The following is a 19,728-nucleotide window of genomic DNA, read 5'->3' as shown; positions in this document are numbered from 1 at the left end:
AGGGTCAGTGCCAAAAGAAATAACTCTTTCAAGGTAACAACTGCCCTTTTGCTCTTTATCCTGTCTAGGGCGAAAACGACTCTCGTTTTTTAGCTTTCATCGACTCCTAAATAATACAAAAGAAACCTAGCATACCCAAGGTTGAGCGGCTCATTAATAACTTGTGTAAAACAGCCACAGACTGAGGCACATGCGACTGCTATCAGATGCGACTCTGTGAGGTAACACTATAAAAGACAGCTAAACACTTGCAACATATATATTAATTTCATTCCTCGGTTTATGATGCCAAACGCAAAGAAGCTGTCAAGAGCGTATTCGGTTCTGACAGATGTAGTGGTGGCAGTTAGTAAACCAATGTGCATGCCTGAACACTAGTAATAAAGTAGGCTACTGAAGCCCAAGTGAGTGTGGTTTATTAAAGTTATTCAACAGAACTTACCTTAATATCTATGGCAGACCTGGAATGGTTGGGACGGACATGACCGGAGGCAGTAGAGGATGCTTTTCGAGTGCTCAGGAGAATCGCGCCATTAGTTTTCGTGGTGTATCTGTTTCTGTCCTGAAGTCTGCCAGCATCCCAAACATGCGCGCATCCTCCACGCGCACAGCACGCGATGGACTGCTCAACGCGACGCTCTGATTGGTGCGTCAAAGCGTTTCGCTCTCAAAATACCTGAACACTGGCCTTTGCCCGAGGGTATAATCACCCAAAACCGAAGCAAATATAACGCTTTTTAAAGTTGCGCTATAGGCCTAATAGAAATGTATTAATTAGGGTTATTTTTTACAGTAATTGTTAAAAATAGTAAAAAGTTATTAAAATGTTAATAGTTATTAAGTTATAGCCTATAACGGCCATATATTTATAGTTATTAAAAATAGTTCTGCTTACATGTTGTTTGTTAACTCCTCTTACAATAAATGACCAGTTTCTACAGTCACTAAAAAAAATAAAAATACAGCCACTGTCATGAAAAAGAGAAATACAAGATTCTAAATAAGAGAGGGTGATTCCATATTAATTAATGATTTTACAGTAGTAAAAATAACTGTAGCAACTATTGTATTTTCATAGAAATTACTTGGTCATTTATGTACAGACCATTTTCACAGTGTCTTATTTGCAATGAGTGAGCGCCATCTGCTGGCCTGAAATACTAAAACATAATAGCAATACATGAAAGAAACAGTGTCACAAAATGAATGAGGAATGTTTTATTACATTATTAAGCTGCTGGATACATCTTATGAAAGTACAGTCAATTTATAAAGCATTTGAGACAATAGTGCTTTGTTTTAAATAGTCTACATCTCAAAATCTACATCAACTGGCAGGGATGCATCAACTCCTACCTGTTTATTTTAATGTGCTGCATTATTTCACACTGGATTTGCTGGTCTTGACAACAATCGAGCTGCCTGTGACTTTGGTATTAAAGAATTCAACCATGAACTGATTCTTCAGTCTGTGGAGGAAGTGAATGTACCTCACCCCGGGCCCATACTTGGAGAATACATGGGAGACCTATACACATTAAAATGTTATGTGGACACATGTATATACATTTTTTTATGAATATAAATGTATGAATATGCACGTGTGTGCTACCTTTTTCCAGTTGTGTGTGTAGTGCTCCAGGTTCTCTTCAGGGTTAAATGAATGCTGCTTGATGACGGTCTTAGCATCAGCACCCAAGAGCTTCACATCGAGCTGATAGATAGATTTATGAAGCTGGTCCTCATACCTACACATGAAGGGAAACACCCAGACGTTAAAAGTGAAAGGGCATATTAAAGCTGCCATTTAAACTGAAACGACAATGTCTAAAGCACTATGACCACCACAGACTTGACATATGTAGCAATTGCAACAATGCAACTGTTTCTAAAATACAAAACATAGTTATGTCACAGATTAAATTGTTCAGAAATGTCAGAAATTCATTCAAATTAATTTGTGCTTTTTGTCCATTTTTCTTTAGCTGTAAAACATTTGAATGTGTGGGCACGGATAGATTTAATAACAGCTAACTTTGTTAAAACAGCTTGACTGATATCCAGTTTAATTTTTTAACTCTTCTTTGCAGCTCAGTTTGAAATTACTCTTACTGAAGATTGCTTAAACTGCAAATACCTAGTTTTATTACTAGTTCATAACTCACCAGTCCTCAATGACTATCTCAGGCTGATACTCATCCAGCAGTTGGTCCCAAAGACCATCTGCCTTCAGGTCCACATGCTGCTCTAGAGAAAACCACCTGAGGTAAAGATATCAGAAAGAATATATGACCTTCTGCCTACCCTGACGAACTGACAAGCCAATGTCTTTCTAATATCTGATTCAAATACAAAGACATATATAGCAACACTTATTATGTATTGCAATTCTGGGGTCCTACTGCATTTAAACTTAAAGGGGTCATCGGATGCCCATCTTCCACAAGTTGGTATGATTCTTTAGGGTCTTCATGTAAAGTTTGTAACATACTTTGGTTAAAATTCCTCAATGGTTGTGTAAAACAACACCCTTTTTACCTCTTCAAAAACAGCTCTGTTCACAGCAACCCGTTTTGGTGCATGTCTCTTTAAATGATAATGAACAACTGCTCACCCCACCCCTCTCTTCCATGGGCGGTGTCCACACAAGACACATAAAGTGCTACCTTGGCAACATGCCTTGGTGGACAGTATAGAGAGCCTAAGTCCCTCCCCTTCCGGTGGACCACCATGGGACTTTCTTGACTTTAAAACGTATCCTTTAAATTGACAAATATCATATGTGTAATTCAGGGCACAATTCAAACGAGATCAAAATATTTGTTGTCTCTCGCCATTTACTACCATACAATATTTTTCCGAAATAAGGTCCCATGAGCCAGAAACGGAGGGGAGGGACTTAGGGTCTCTATAGAGCTGGTAAGTCCCGCCCCCTCCGTAAAACCCCGCTGGACCTCAAAGTTGAAAAAGCGTCAATGCAAGTGAATGGGAGAAAATAATTATTTTCTGGTCCCGTTTAAATTGTGCCATGAATGTGAACATATGTTGTCTGTGAATTTTTTATATAATCTTTCATGTTACAAGTTTGACAGTATATGGTATGATTCGTCGGCTAGCAGTTGTGGAAAAGACATAACGAGAAAGACTACATGTCGCCTATGTGACGTCACCCCATAAAGTTGACTTACCCGTGGTTTTCGCCAACCTCAACGATTTTGTCCTCTCCCTGAAAGAAGGCGGTGAAGTGCACCAAAGACAGCCATGTCTAGCAGGATCCGTGAGCTAGAGCCGTGAGCTAGTGGTGTTGACGTTTCAAACGCGCCGAAAGCAGCGAAGAGTTGTAGTCCACAAAGTGCTCTCACACAAAGTCTACCCGTATCAAACTTCTACCCGCTAAATTGTAGCATTCTTCACACGAAAGATTATATAAAAAATTCACTGACAACATATGTTCACATTCATGGCACAATTCAAACGGGACCAGAAAATAATTATTTTTTCCCATTCACTTGCATTGACGCTTTTTCAACTTTGAGGTCCAGCGGGGTTAGCGGAGGGGGCGGGACTTACCAGCTCTATACAAATGGCTGAGGGCGGAAATATGCTAATACGGGACAGTCCGTGGTCGTGGGCGGAGCCGGATTGATTATTGAGTGTTTAGGCTTTTTGAGGATTAAAAAAAAAAGGAGTGAAAGGATTTTTTTTATTGTATGGTGGTTGTGTCCAGACACTGCAGACACATTTATATGCAAACACCATATAAAAGAGAATTTTGCATCCGATGACCCCTTTAAGCTATAAAAAAAGTTATTGGAACAATTATATTGTTTTTTATTTTTCTTGAAAGTTTTTCCTAAATGAAAAGTGACTAAATAAAATTACATATATTGTACTGGAACATGACAAAAGTTTTTATAAGTTTTTGAGACGAGGTAATTTTTCTCACAAAACTGGGCTTCACCTGTACTGAGGCAGCTGGCAGACCACAGCCCCGGGGGGTATTCCACTAGTGTCGTATGGCAAAACTTCTGTACTAGTTTTCCAGCCAGAGAAATTGCCTACAATTAACATCCAGGTACAAGATTAAATTCTCAATCAACTTTTTTTATTAGAAACCAAAGATATTAAGAATGCCAAATGTTTTGGGTGTAAAGTTCAAATGTCAGATTTAACATAACAAATTTCCATTGCAGTGGATGTAATATTCAGGAGTGGTGAGCTTTTTAGGCAGCAAATATATTATTGTGTTGATTGCAGACTCACCATCGGGCTCTAACTGAGGTGGCCGGTCTGGAGGAGGAGGCATTCCCGACCGATGGGGTTCAGGTGGTGGCACGGTGTGGTTTACACCTAGTTGTTGAGCAAGAAAAAAAAGATGAGTTCAAAAGATTTGCATGAAAATATAAAATTTATATTACAGTAAAATGTAATTGCAAATACTGTCTTTCAAATGTATATGTAAAATATCATTGTAGGCAAATAATATAAAATACTAAATAGGCCACATGTAAAAGTATGGGAAGCAAATTGTTTCACCGCTGCACAGATTTAATATTTTGAAAGCAGCTTCTTTCTCTTTTACATACACAACATTATCAATCATCCCCATCTAGATTTAAGTCAAATGTGCCTTCTTCATGAAACATGACTTTGTTACTACAAAGATAATGCCACCAACTAGCCCTGTGAATTTTATTCATAAATACATTTAATTGTATATCTTCTTTGTATCTTTAAAAATATAGGGGAAATTTTATTCTAAAACAGAAATCCATTTGGAAAAATTAATAGGCCTACATAAAATTATTGATTTAATTAACAACAAAAATAGCCTATAATACAAGATATTGAGGATGTCTCATTTTAGAAAAGTAACCATTATAAAAATGGACTGTATTCGTTGTGTGGCGTAAATTACTAGCCTATAATTTCTTTCCTTACTTTGGAATGTAAGGGACTGTTCGTTATTTATTTATGGAGCCACCGGAGGAGTTTTGAGATCAATAGTCAAAAAAGACTTGACCCTCCCTTCGCCAGCAATAAATTTTTCTATGACCCTCCAAAATGATTGTGAAAAAAGGCATGACCCTCCCCGATCATTTATTGATTATTACTTCTGTACTGGTTTGCGCTTGGCAAAGATGTTCAGATATATCTATGCCTCGAAACGTTCATTAAAAGACTCCTGCACACCCGCCTTTTTCAAACTGGCGCAGCGCTGACACGCGGTAGAAACTGCATGATTTGATTTGTTAAACATGAGGATTATCCGTCTGGCATGGCCGCTCACTCTAACATTAACCTAGATATTTGTTCGCTGTTCTTAGGCGCATAACCAAGTGTGTGCGGAGTGTGTAGCGCGCACTGCATGACATGGAGGCGCCGATGCGATCAACAGTGGAAACAACTTAAAATACTCTATTTATGGCCATACAGAAAAGAATAATGCATCAGTCGCAATACTTTTATTTGTGTAAACACACAATAACAAGAAAACTTTTGCTTTCGTAAAATAAAATAAAACAATCAGGGTCTTTCATGGTCTCCGTGAACTGTAGCGCGTCAAAAAAAAACAAAAAAAAAAAACAGAAACATATCGTAGGCTATATAGCATACTAGCCTCAAATATATGAAAAAAATATCTATATAAAGCTTGATATGTCCACTTTTAAAAACGAAAAAAATCAAATCGAAAGCAAATATCATCTGATGTAATCCGTATGAAAGATGCATTTCTCTTAAAGGCGCACTTTACAGCGGAGATGTATGGAGACATGTTTGCAGCAGACACTGATTTAGAAAAAAATAGTTTATTAATAAACAATTAAAATGCATCGTTATTTTTAAATACATATTTGCCTGTTTTTGCGGCAAGATTATACATGCGCTTGAGCGCAGAATGGGCTATATCCCATGCAGTATTTAAGCAGAAATTAACGTGCGACTAGTCAAATATTTAGTAGTATATGGCAACAATACATTTACTATATTTGACATTATTTAATTAGTAAGTATCCAAAAGTATTTTGGAAACTATGATAGGCCTACATTTTTTCATGATTTTTTGATGAATAAAAAATTCAAAAGAAAAGCATTTATTTAAAAACGAAATATTTTGTAACATTACACATGTTTTAATGTCACCTTTGATAACTTTAATGCATCCTTACTGAAAAAAAATTCTGACTAGTCAAGTAAACCAACACATTTTTGAACGGCAGTGTACATTCAGTTGGTTATTATTTATTGCAATATAAACACTGTCAGATCAACAAGGTATCTCTTCATTTACCAGTCGAAGACGGAGCAACTTTCTGCTCTTATGTTTACTCCGTGCACTGTCAAGGTCTTCATATATTTATCGGTCTTTGCAGCAATTATTTTACCGCAAATACTGCATCGCACTGTTGGCATCGAGTCTGGAGAAATGTACCCACACTTTTGATCGACTTTTCCACATCTTTAAGGTAGCCTATTATGTGTGTGTCCTCGCGTCTCATATGAATATGTGCGCGGAGAGTTTGTGTGTGTGTGCTCGCGTCTCATATGAATATGTGCGCGGAGAGTTTGTGTGTGTCCTCCTCGCGTCTCATAGCCTACAAGTATGCGCGTCGAGTTTGTGCGTGCGCGCGCGTCTCATATGAGTATGTGCGCGGTATCGAAATCTGGAACCGAACAACATGCCATTTTTCGATACTCGATAGTATCGAGGCAATTCGGTCGATACCTAAAAACTATCGAGACTCGGTACCCAGCCCTAAAGACCAGGTATAAATGCCCTCCGAAACGCATTTGAGACGGATTTGAATCCGATCGCTCAAACCACTTCAGGGGAGGTCTGGGCCACATTCCAGACAAAACTGAACAAGTGTAAATGCATCTGGTTGTTGAAACCACATATGTAAATTGTACTCCTCCCAAAAAATGCAATAAAATAAAAATAAATGTGAGAGCGTGTTATAGGCTGTCATGTTATAGCCAGATATGACGACGCTACTGCAACACGCACTGCAGATGAGCCAACGTGCAAACTATTTGAAGAATTGAAGATAGGATTTAAATCCGTTTTGCAAAAACGCATTTATGCGACCACACCAGATGTAAATGGAATCGTTTTGATAGATAGCTATCCGATCTGAGAAAACGCATGAAGTGGCCAGGTGTAAACAGCCCCAATGTAGCACGCGTTATTTGTGTTTGTTTTCAGACATGATAGCCTAACAGTTGTTTTATACTTGTCCTTATGCGATATCAAAATTTTTGATCGTGGATGATTTAATATCTCCACGATCTGCTTTTGAAGAAATGTGGTAGTATCGCTATCACACACACTACAGCGCACATTCTATCAGCTGCAGTTCTGGCGCCTCAGTCCCAATTAAACTCGACGTAGGCTACATCGACGTAGGACACACTCACAGGACACTGCTTGTGATTCGCAATCACAAAAGTTTATTATTTGCTCGTGGTAAACATTTCATTGGCGTTCTGTTCTGACATGATGCACTTTTTCTGAGCGCGCGCGCACTGTTAAACAGCGCCAAACTGGACTTGATCTTTCGCGTCTGATTTTTGTTGGGTCAGACCCATCTGCTAGCTATGGGGGGACCGAGACTGAGAGAGCTACATGGAAAAATATGCACAAAACAAGCCACTTTGAAAGTTTGTTGTTTTCATGAATACAAAAGTTGGGTGACCCTCCCCCTAGACTAAAAAAAGTTGGATGACCCTCCCCTCAACAAAGAATAAAAAGGCATGACCCTCCCCTATTTTCCTCCGGTGGCCCATTCCATAAATACCGAACGGTCCCTAATGGTAACTTTTCAGGGCGCAAGCTGCGCAATGAGACACAAACAACACAGTAATATGTTCATGCATGATTCGCAGCTAACGGTGTAACAACTAGGCCTACATCATCGTTGCCCGCCACTCAATCTCCACATAAGTGTTACGTTCTAAAGTTACAACAAAGTTCAAGCAGAGAAGTAGAGATTTCGCAAACACTGTGTTCTAGCAGCGCCAGCGTTATATGTATGTGTGACGTCATTACCGTAAGGCGAGGGGTTCTTCAGTAGGTTGCGCTTAAACGGCTTCTTCTCGTACACCGATTTCCAGTCCACGCTGGCGGGCATGGGGACACCGTGAGCCCCCAGCTGCCACTGCGAATCGCACTTCTTTTTCCAGTCCGCCGCCATTTCAAACAGTTTCCCTCGCAGTCAGCCACGCACTGCAAAACACGGGGAAGTGTTTTATTATGGTCTGCCCCACCCAGAAAACTGGTCAAGAAGAGCCTTGTGCAAGAGTTTACTGCACACTCAGAAGTGAGTCAGACCACCTCTATTTCACAACAGGAATGCTATACACACAGACACAGCAAAGAGCAGGACAAATGCCATGCTATGAGTTGACAATAAGTTAGAACGCAATTCTTTATGTGTTAAGAGCATTTCAATCACTTCATTCGTTATTGATTTACACAAAGACTAAAAGGTTGAAGTGATATAAAATAATTAATGAGCAGCACACAGGTGGACAGGTGAACTATAGGCTTACCACACCCATAAAGGCAACATCAAGTTCAGTCCAAGGCTGCCTGAACGTGCAGGGTTCAATGCATCAGCCAAATCCATCAGTAAATCTTTCAAATAAATGTAACCAGTGTCTTGGAAATGCACATGCATAAACTGGATAATAAAAAATAAAAATATGGTAATGAAACAAATCTATATTAAACATAGTGAAATTATCCAATTAAAATAAAGCTTTATTTGTTAAAATAATGTATTTTTCTATGTTACATTTGCAGCCTCAATGATTAATGATTCATTTATATCATACATGAACAATCAATGAAGTATCAGAGAGGATATTTGCCAAGAGGCTTGCTTATCTCTTGATATATATATATATATATATATATATATATATATATATATATATATATATATATAGGCCTATATATCGTTTGCAGCAGTAGTTTACTAAATACATGTAAGTAGTAGTAAGTAGTATACATGTTTATATAAATGTAAGAAGATATATAATTTAATGGTATTTGACTAGTTTCCCTGATTCAGTGCTTATATACAGCAAAATAATTTATTGTAAAAGTATACTTAGTTACTTTCTCCATAAAATGAATTATTCCCATGAGAATGGAATGCATTTCATTGTGAATATTTTGTAAAATATTAAATTTGATGCAACAATGTATGTATTTTATCAACAATTTACAAAGAAATCTCTTGTGTGGCAAAAATGAGCCACAACGAATCTTCACAAATCTGATGTATTTTCTTCCTCACTTATTAGCTAACATCGAGAAGAAGAAAAAACACACTTTTGGATGACCCTCTCAACCACAGCATGTCAGTTGCTGTGGTTTGTTTCAAATGGATTACATAACTTAACTACTCACTGCTTAAGATCTAACTCCCTGTCAGCTGAAATCATGAGCCCTGCCAAACAAACAAAGGCCTGGGACTTTTTAAATTTCCAAACCAGCTGCTCCCACAGACATCCACCCAGTACCTCCTATTAATCGTCTATTAAACAAATATTCCAGAGAGTTGAACATTCTCACATCTCCATTGTTACAGTGTTAAGTCAGTTCACTGTTGCTTACTGATGTCACAACTCACTCAGCAGAGTCGAGGTTAGTTCTGTAGGCTGTATTAATGAAATGTGTTGGTAAATTTTCTAGAGCTAAAGCTGCTAAAATATAAATATAGCTTATATAAAGCTAAAATAAAATACATAAACAGTTATTTAAAAAAAAACTATGTATTGAGAAAATATCTTGATCATTTGAATGGATTGCTTTTAAATGTCTCGAGTTTAAACAAAAACCTCTAGCAACAAAATGTGCTCATTAATTAATCAGTAGTTATTTATTGATTAATAAATGATTAATGAGGCACTCTTTTAAACTTATTGATTATGTTCACATTCTCATAATCCTCACATCTCTCCCCTTTCTTGTTTTCAGATGGCAATGGCAGCTGGTGGCCATCAGGGTGAGTTGTTGGTTGTTCTGTCTTTAAGGATTGGAAGCTAGAATTGTCTATCTACAGGATCTGAAACATTAACAATAACAACTCATTTATGTGGTTTAATTTACACTCATCTGTGGTCTGAGCTCAGAACAACATACCACATGCAACTGAAGCCACACAAACATCAGTAAAATCACATGGATCACATGGATCTGGTAAACCAGCAATCGCTGTCCAGTCATTTACTCATGTCATGAGGAAAGTCCACCAGCTCTATACAGCGAATGAGAAAGAGAATGTTTACAAAATAAATGAAAGGAAAATAAACACTTCAAACAAATGAATTTAAAATAAATTGCAATAAAATAATTGTAATAAACATTTTTTTCTTTGTAATACACTTTTCAGACATTTTTCAATTTGGGATATAGCTTAAAATAATTGTGATTTCAATATTTTCACCAAGCAATATACACAACAAATTTCAGAAATGTTCTATCTTTTAAAGTACATTTTTAACTAAGCTTTATAAATACACAAATAAAGCTGTAATTCTGTTACAAAATCTACAAAAAATACTATAGTATTTCATATGCACTAAAATTATTTAGAGAGCGAAATCCTGCATTATTATGTAAATAATATGTTGAGTTAGTCAGGCACACTGTGTACTAGTGGCCTCACTGCGTTGCAAATTAATACACTCAGTCATATTGCATTTCATACTACACATGGCAAATATACACGATACACTCCTTATGTACTTATGTAAGTGGCTAGACAGTCGCACAGATGTGAATCTGTATGAACCATGGTGTTAGAATAATTATCTGTGGGTCCATTAGCAGACTCACACTTCAATGAAAGGGGAATATCTCACTCTCTGCATGTGTGTGAGTATATTCTTGTAATATGAGGCATTGTTAGCCCGGCTTTGCTGTCCGCAAGCTTATGAACTTATTTTCACATCACCTGTACATGTGTTTAAAGAAATCTACACTCGAAATATAATGTAATACAGTTATTTGAAACTCAGTTTAATAGTGTGCAATCAATGTGCATATAAAAAAAATACTTGTCTACTTAAACTGTATTCATATGTATACTAAGTTCTGCCATTAATCATAAGCATCAAATAGTAATTTATATCAATTTCGCTGATTGAGTTCTTTGCTGAGTCAATGCAACACAACCCAGAGAGAGAGACGGGGGATGAGATGGAAGGGGGTTGAAGAGAGAGAGAGAGAGAGAGAGAGAGAGAGAGAGAGAGAGAGAGAGAGAGAGAGAGAGAAGGGGGGGGGGCAGAACTCTGACACAGAACTCTCTGACACTCCTGTTTTGTCATGTCTTTGTGTGGGCGCGCAGCTTCGAGCGTTCTCGAGCCGTGCGCTCTTTTGTCTGTATGCCTTGTTACCAGACTGTAAAAAAATAGCTTGTTACATGTACCTGTAGTGTAACGATCATGTCTTGTTCTGTGTGAGCACATGGCTTGTGTTTTTGTCGTTTTTGTCTGGTGTGAGCACATGGCTTGTCGTGTGTTTCCTTGTGTCATGTCATGTGCTCTCCTGTCGATTGTCCCCTCCTATCTCGTTACCTGATTATTGATTAATTTGCCGCACCTGTCCTCCCTTGTTCTGCCTTGTTTGCTCCCTATTTATTCTCCCTAGTTCGTTGTTGTATGTCTACCCTTCTATGTTTCCACTGTGGTTAGTCTAGTCTAGTCTAGTCTAGTCTAGTCTAGTCTAGTCTAGTCTAGTCTAGTCTAGTCTAGTCTAGTCTAGTCTAGTCTAGTCTAGTCTAGTCGTCTAGTCGAGTCGTGTCGTGTCGTGTCGTGGTTTCCCATTGGGGTAGTTTTTGTTTGCTTTGTTTTAATTTTATACTTAATAAAGACCCATTGTTCTGCACTTGAGTCCTCGCTACTTCCACCTACCAAAACCCTGACAGTAGCTTAGACTAGTTTTACAAATTAGTCATCTATTTCTTTTTAATTGATCATGAATTTTTAAAGTAAGTTGCATAAAAATATAGATTGATCTAATCTGAATCTGAAAAATAATTATTTAAAAGGCTTATTGCTAGTTGGTCTAACCAGTTCTTAAGACTCCGTTTTAACATAGTGGCTGTGTTTGTGCAACTTGCCCCTGGTTAGCATAACATAGCATTAGTATTGGTTGATTAGATCATATTTAATAGCTTCTCTCGCATCTCAGACTCTACTGATCTAAAACTGTCCAATCATTTAATGGAAATAAAAATGGAAGTAAATTAATTTACTGAATGCAATTAGACACTATTAGTGCATGTACTGTTGTGCATATTTCATTCCTACCAAATATAATCAGTGTCAGATTATTATATAAATGGAAAAAAAAATGTAACACCGCTCCAAGACCTGTGAGACCTTCAGCTCATTCCACTGCACCCAACCGCCTGTACAGGCACGCAAGCACACGCATATTTACACATATTCATTATAATTATCGACAAATTAAGTATGCAGGAAGTGATTCATTCTAAGGAGACAAAACAAAATTGTGTAAAAAAGTACAAGCTAGAACAGACATGCATACATGCTCTACCTTAAAATCAAGCCTAGACTGAAGGTCATATGGAGTGTTTAGACTCAGATTACCTGCTGCCCTTCCAAAGGCCAAGTATATTATTAGCCACCACTGCTTTTTAACTGGCTAGTCTCACCAAGACTACAGAACATGATGATGACATGGCCTCCTCGGACCCACAGACACATATACGCAACATATAATTCTTCATAGAGATTCCATGAAAGACATTCACAAGTCGAAGTCTCACTTCCACTTCCACATTCTGTATGTGTAATAAGTATGTGTCCTAAACAACAGTTCTTCAGCAGTTACCCAACCATGCATCTTACACCACTTAATGACTATTTTTTAATTTGACACAGATAATTTGAGGCTTAAGTGTGGTTCCATGTTTACATGTTCCATGTCCACTTTAGAAAAATGTATACCATGTTATTGCACACTGATTTTATATCAGGTTCAACAATAGTAGACCTAGTATGTAAGAACTGCAAATGAGAAAGAAGACTTTTCAAAAAATCTCTCTCTGTACTCACTGTTGAGTAACTGTCCTGTAGTAACTAAAGCTGTAATGCGGGTCTGTTCTTTCACTCTAGTCTGCACACTAATGTAATGTTACACAACCTCTCTCCCACATGCACACCATTCTGACACCACCTCACAGACCTAGAAAGATTAGACATAACTATACACACCCAAGAACTAATATTCATTACATTGATCAAAAGTGAAAGTATAGACTTTTACAAAAGATATTTCAAATAAATGCTGTTCTTTTGAACCTTCTATTGATTAATGAGAGCACCGCAAAAAAGTATTCACAAAAATATTAAGGAGCACATCAGCAAACAGCAAATCAGCATAAAATGTTTTTGAAGGAACAAGTGACTTCTTTCAAAAACATTAAAAAAATTCTTACTGACCTCAGACTTTTGAATGTCAGTGTACTTCTAAAATACTTCTTAATGTTCAAAAGATGATAGATATAGATAGATAGATAGATAGATAGATAGATAGATAGATAGATAGATAGATAGATAGATAGATAGATAGATAGATAGATAGGACAAACAGAAAACAGCTGTGTGAGTAAGGGGACATGGGGTCACCAGAGGGCAAGGCCACAGTGAACGACCCTCCCCAACCAACCAGTCTTAAAATATTAATATCCCTTGAATCTTTTTTTCAAAAATATGTCTGGCGCCACATTAAAGTCACCATGAAATATTTTTTTTTTAAATGAAAAAAACACAATATTTATTAAAAATGATTTATCGATGCATTCTTTTAAAAAATAATATATTCATGTGCCCTCAATCTTTAATCAAAATAAATTTCTCTCCCTCTTGCAGCGACATCTCTTCTCTGATGAAATGTTTACTGGCACGAGGGCGGGACAATCTGTCACTCACATGAGATCACAGCAATAGCAAACCACAACGATCCAACATATCCAATTGATTACCGGTGGACAAAATCAAGTCTCACTCAATCTCAACTTCTGTTTCATGCCGACTTTATTTCTTAAAGTCAGAGTAATGAATTGAGCATGAGAGGCAAATTAAAAACTTTAAACGTTTATCTCTGTATAATAAGCTGTGCTGGTATGTGTGTGTTGCATGCTTGACAGCTGCTGGGGAGCATGTGAGCCATGACAGGCCTGTTATTCACAACTGGTGCCATGTTGGAGACACTTAGACTAGCATTAGAGTCCTATGTAACCTAAACCAATGGTAAAAAGATAAAATGAACGTTACATTTAAACTTTACAATGCATTACTTAACAAAATGTATGTATTACGCAAGTTGCAGCTGAATGGATTACTAGACAGATACATTGGGGGAGGGGGTTACCCATAATATCCAGTGAGACTCTAATACTGGGGACACAACGGTGCCTCCCTGAGTGAGAACATGTATGCGTGCGCGTGACAGAAACTTGAGAGATGGAAATACCTCTCTTTGAATTACAAAAAGACACAACAGTGTCTGAATAAAACAAATGCTATGAGTTCAAGATATTTTGTAATATTGATGGTTTTCATATAAACACCCACTTGGCAACATAATTAGATCTGTAATAATCTTGCAAGATGGCAAAATCGTATGATATCATCTGAATTGGATTTTATCAGGGTTTTTTTTTTTTAAATTTACAATCATGGTTAGGGGTTGGGCTTTACGGTTATGTTCAGGTCTGGGCTGTATGTCCAATTAACTTCACATGATAAAAGATGATGACCTTTTACCCCTAAAGCATAAATATGGCATCCAACATGAACAGATAAATAAATTAAATGTGACACCCTAGCAAACTTCATCTGCAAAACTGCTAAGTGAATTTGCACCAAGAATCATGAGATGGCCGGAGCCTACCAGGTGATTTTTTTCCAAAGCCATTGGCCTGACATGAGCACTTCTGATATCCATGGTATGTTTGGCAAAAGTGCTGCTCAGCCTTTTTAGCATGGCAGACCCTCCATGTCCCATCACCCCTCCTCCAACCTAAACCCTACTGGAAAGCTATGTATGGGGTGGGAAGTGTAAATGGATATTCGAGTGGAGGGGGACACAACCCACAGCTGCCACCTCATTTAAGATGCCCGGGATCTAAACTGAAGCTTTTCTTACACTAAACTGGGCATAAGAGACTGGGGCCAACCAATCAGATTTCAGTGAGCTCTAAAATGGGCCAGCCAATGGCTTGCAGGGGTTGGAGGTATATAAACTCAAATCGGACTGTTCTCGCTTGGGTGACCCCTATTTCGGCTTTGGTGAACAGGATCTGATCCCAAGGACTGTTACCACTTTTGTAGTCTTTTGTGCAGGTAAAGACATCAACATTCTTGAATAACCATCATTCACAGCAAGGAGTCAGGAGTCTTTAAAAAAAAGCAATTATTTAATTCAATTAGATAAAGATAATTGAGAGGAAAAATTTAAGTATTCTAGTGGATAGAAGTGATTAGCTGTACATTTTACAATTTGTAAATCCTTTTAAAATCTTTATAGTCAGATGCTATTTGATTAAAATGTATTTACGATAATGATACACTCCTACATGATAGCAGATGCACAATCTTTTTCATGACAGAAATACTGGAGTGTTTATCAAAGGCATCTGGATTTACTATGTTAAAAATGATATAAATATTAATATATGTTTTAATTTTGTGCATGTTTAAATATTTTGGATGAGGGACTCTTGGTTTGGTTGACCTGTGCTTAAATGTGGGAGCAGATGTCAAACATGTGATATGCAGTAGCTCTGAGAGCATAATTGGATACAGCCATAAAAAATCCTGAGATGTGCTTATGTTTCTCATACTGACACATATGGGACAGGTTCCCTCTGCTGGCTTTTCTTAAAATAAAATCTTTTGCTAATCATGCGAGTATCTTCTGATAGGTGTATTCCACAGAACAGAAATTAATACAGAAGAATTAAAATGACAACGTTATGTTTTGTAGTATGTTACATAGAACTTGATTTCATCTGAACGATATCATTACACAACCATGACATGATTAACACGTGAGTCTGAGGAAACTGGTCAGAACGTGTTGGAATACTTTAATAACATATACAAAGCTATGTGACTATTTTTGTGGAAAACAGTGCAAATTTTTTTGGAGAGGTTCGAGATCATGTGGAAGTAATGGGAGTGAGTTGAACATCATAGTAAAAATAGATCTGTCTAGATTTAGACTGGGGAGCGTCTCTCATAATCCTGGTACAATCATTCATATCAAATAACAAGTGAGGACCTCAAGTGGAATTTGCTAGTATACCACTCAGACATACAAGTTTCAATGTGTGCAGCTGTGTATCATTCTTCTCAATTCAATGGAAACTAAGTGGTTCTGCACTGAATACGGTTTCATTGTTTTCAGTCAATGTAAAAACATTTTGGAACCATTTGGTAAATGGTAAATTTCTTACCTTTTTATACATATAAACTTGAAGCTATTGTGTTTGCAGCAGTTGGCGACAGTCATGTGGCAAGCTTTTGGTTGAAGTAACTCTTTCCAGGCTAACTGACTAAGCAGAATTATTCAAATTAAGTTCAAACAGTTGAGGTCAGAGACAAGTGCGTGTGTGGAAGTAATATATGAAAATTCAAGGAATCAAATGCCAATAATCTTTCTCACTTTCTCTTTGTCCAATCCGCAGTGTTAGAAACGCAACCATGCCTTTCGGCAACACCCACAACAACTTCAAGCTGAACTTTTCAGTTGATGATGAATATCCAGACCTTACCAAGCACAACAACCACATGGCCAAGCTGCTGACTAAGGAAATCTATGCCAAGCTTAGGGACAAGCAGACCCCCACTGGATACACCCTGGATGATGTCATCCAGACCGGTGTTGACAATCCAGGTGAGCAAAGACATCAGTTTTACATCCTAACCACATACAGTATTTACCCCAATCAAACCTGGATTTGTTCAGGAAGCACAACATGTTTCCTTCTGTCTATATACTGATGAGATGACACTTTTCTCCAGGTCACCCCTTCATCATGACCGTCGGCTGCGTTGCTGGTGATGAGGAGTCCTACGAAGTTTTCAAGGATCTCCTCGACCCTGTCATTTCCGACCGCCATGGTGGATACAAGGCAACTGACAAGCACAAGACCGACCTCAACTTTGAGAACCTGAAGGTGCAAAACAGAAATAACAAATATTTTATAAAGGCTATAGATGCTCTTAATTGATCCTTGACAGGAGACAACAGTAACCTTCTTGACCTCAACTGTTAATTTACTTGAATAATTTGAAATGTGAGCTTGTCCCAAACCACATGTTAATTCTAAACGAATCAGAATCTATTGTTTAACAATAACTGGGACTGAAATGAATTAAATCTCTTTTTGTAGGGTGGTGATGACCTGGACCCCAACTATGTTCTGAGCAGCCGTGTGCGTACCGGCCGCAGCATCAAGGGATACGCCCTGCCCCCCCACAACACCCGTGGAGAGCGCAGAGCTGTGGAGAGGCTGTCTGTTGAAGGTGTGCACACATCAGCGTTATTTCAGTATTATTACATATGATTATTGTATTGATTCATATTTTCAATACGCTTTGAATTATTTTTATATGTTTAGTTTTAATTTTAATTTAAGTTTAAGTACTTTTTTATTGTTTTTCATGTAATATTGATAGTTTATTTTATTTCACACCTTACAACCCCCAACAACAGTTCAGAATTGTAAGGGTGAATAACACAATAATATAACTGAAGAACGAGAGTATGGAACCAGTATAAGTTTGGGATATCTTTATTCCTCCAGCTCTGAACAGCTTGGACGGAGAGTTCAAGGGCAAGTATTACCCCCTGAAGTCCATGACTGATGCCGAGCAGGAGCAGCTGATCAATGACCACTTCCTGTTTGACAAACCCGTCTCCCCCCTGCTGCTGGCTGCTGGTATGGCCCGCGACTGGCCCGATGGCAGAGGCATTTGGTAAGTCGAATCATAGTTGTCTGTGCTGTGTCTCATTTCAAAGGTTGCGCTCTGCATTGTCGCAATTGTCGGCCGTATACGTCGTTTAGGTTGTCTTATTTCAGAAAAGGAACCATTATAAAACTGACATATTTCTTTCTTACTTTGAGACTCCCTCATTTCAGAAATGTAACCTTTACATCCCAGAGTAATGGTTACTTTTCTTAAATGACATATAAGGCCAAGAAATGCGACCTTCGAAATGAGACACATCACATGAGTCAAATGAATGGACAAAGGTTATATATTATTTAATTAATCAATACCACACAAGCAAGAATGCAGTTTTTCAGAATATCCACAATGATAGCCACACCAACAGCATGATTGCAAGTGCAACATCGACATTATATTAGCAAGAAATATTGAGTAACATTTTAGACAATATATATTCCCAGTTACTTTGTTTTTTCTACGTCAATGAAAATAGTTCTGAACAACTCCATGTTTGGCGCCTTCAACAGAAGACAATTCATATTAGCTGGGTGATATAAATTAGGTTTTGTATTTTAAATGGATGCCTATGCTTCAATTACAGGCACAATGAGAACAAGACCTTCTTGGTCTGGGTGAATGAGGAGGATCATCTGCGTGTCATTGCCATGCAGAAGGGTGGCAACATGAAGGAAGTGTTCAAGCGCTTCTGCGTTGGTCTTCAGAGGGTATGGAGAACATGCACAAATAAATGCACACACATAATTGACTGTTGTCACCTGGAACATGTGAGCATGTGTGTGTTCTGCTTTGACAGATTGAGGAAATTTTCAAGAAGCACAACCATGGATTCATGTGGAACGAGCATCTTGGTTTCATTCTGACCTGCCCCTCCAACCTTGGCACAGGACTGCGTGGTGGTGTCCACGTCAAGCTGCCCAAGCTGAGCACACATGCCAAGTTTGAGGAGATCCTGACCAGACTGCGCCTGCAGAAGCGTGGCACAGGTATACAAACACTGAACGTACAAATGCAAAAAGCATAGAAATGTTTATTGATGTTAATGAAGACGTGCAGTTAACATCTCCATTTGTTGACCTCCACTTGTTCTGTCTTCATTTATTTCTCTCAGGTGGTGTGGACACTGCTTCCGTTGGTGGAGTGTTTGACATTTCCAATGCTGACCGTATCGGCTCTTCAGAGGTTGACCAGGTGCAGTGTGTGGTTGATGGCGTCAAGCTGATGGTCGAGATGGAGAAGAAACTGGAGAAGGGCGAGTCAATCGACAGCATGATCCCTGCCCAGAAGTAAAGCGGGAGCCCTTCTATTTTTTTTTCTCGTCTTTGTATTTTTTTTACAGTCCATCATGCAATCTTACATCAACGCATAGGAAACTGCTGCTCGAAAACACATAGACAGTCTAGCCTTTGCATCTGTCTTGCTTTCCTTTTTCCTTTCTTCTTTATTTTCCATGTCATTTCGCCATCACTTTTTTCCACTTTGTTTCCTGTTCAGTTGGTAACATCTTGGGATCAGATTGTCGGCGCAGGTGTGAGTGCCTGACGTCGAGGCTTCACCTCAATTTCAGCCTTGGTTGTATAAAGTGAATCAATCAAGTTGTATTTGAATAAACATACCCCATAAAACACATACACATCTTGTATTTGATCATATTTGGGAGCATATATATAGTTTCAGTTTAGATGAAAGTTTAATTTAAAGTCCCCC

General features: G+C 38.1%; 2 protein-coding genes and 1 long non-coding RNA gene across 4 annotated transcripts in view; 2 read left to right on the top strand and 1 right to left on the bottom strand.

The window, feature by feature from the left end:
- Window positions 1-19,728, top strand: part of LOC306996212 — a 1,114,438-nt gene that overhangs the window by 326,246 nt on the left and 768,464 nt on the right. The gene's annotated exons all lie outside the window — the stretch shown is intronic.
- nccrp1 (P1, F-box associated domain containing) lies at window positions 1,204-8,515 on the bottom strand. The gene is made up of 6 exons (XM_079606053.1): window positions 8,051-8,515; window positions 4,264-4,350; window positions 3,962-4,058; window positions 2,166-2,261; window positions 1,613-1,748; window positions 1,204-1,528 (listed from the first exon to the last, which is right to left on the bottom strand). The coding sequence occupies exons 1-6, from the start codon at window positions 8,193-8,195 to the stop codon at window positions 1,379-1,381; spliced, it is 711 nt and encodes a 236-aa protein (XP_079462179.1). The 5' UTR covers window positions 8,196-8,515; the 3' UTR covers window positions 1,204-1,378.
- ckma (creatine kinase, muscle a) lies at window positions 15,179-19,650 on the top strand. 2 transcript variants are annotated; one of them, XM_079606051.1, is made up of 8 exons: window positions 15,179-15,387; window positions 16,734-16,942; window positions 17,071-17,225; window positions 17,442-17,574; window positions 17,856-18,027; window positions 18,605-18,728; window positions 18,818-19,007; window positions 19,133-19,650. In XM_079606051.1, exons 2-8 carry the CDS (start codon window positions 16,750-16,752, stop codon window positions 19,309-19,311), a joined length of 1,146 nt encoding a protein of 381 aa, XP_079462177.1. In that variant the 5' UTR covers window positions 15,179-15,387; window positions 16,734-16,749; the 3' UTR covers window positions 19,312-19,650. The 2 variants fall into 2 exon arrangements, with proteins under 2 accessions (XP_079462177.1, XP_079462178.1); XM_079606052.1 differs by lacking the exon at window positions 15,179-15,387 and adding an exon at window positions 16,357-16,639.

Source organism: Phoxinus phoxinus (genome assembly GCF_949152265.1).
Source record: "Phoxinus phoxinus genome assembly, chromosome: 3".
Taxonomy (NCBI): domain Eukaryota; kingdom Metazoa; phylum Chordata; class Actinopteri; order Cypriniformes; family Leuciscidae; genus Phoxinus; species Phoxinus phoxinus.
This window is presented reverse-complemented; position numbering and strand designations above follow the sequence as displayed.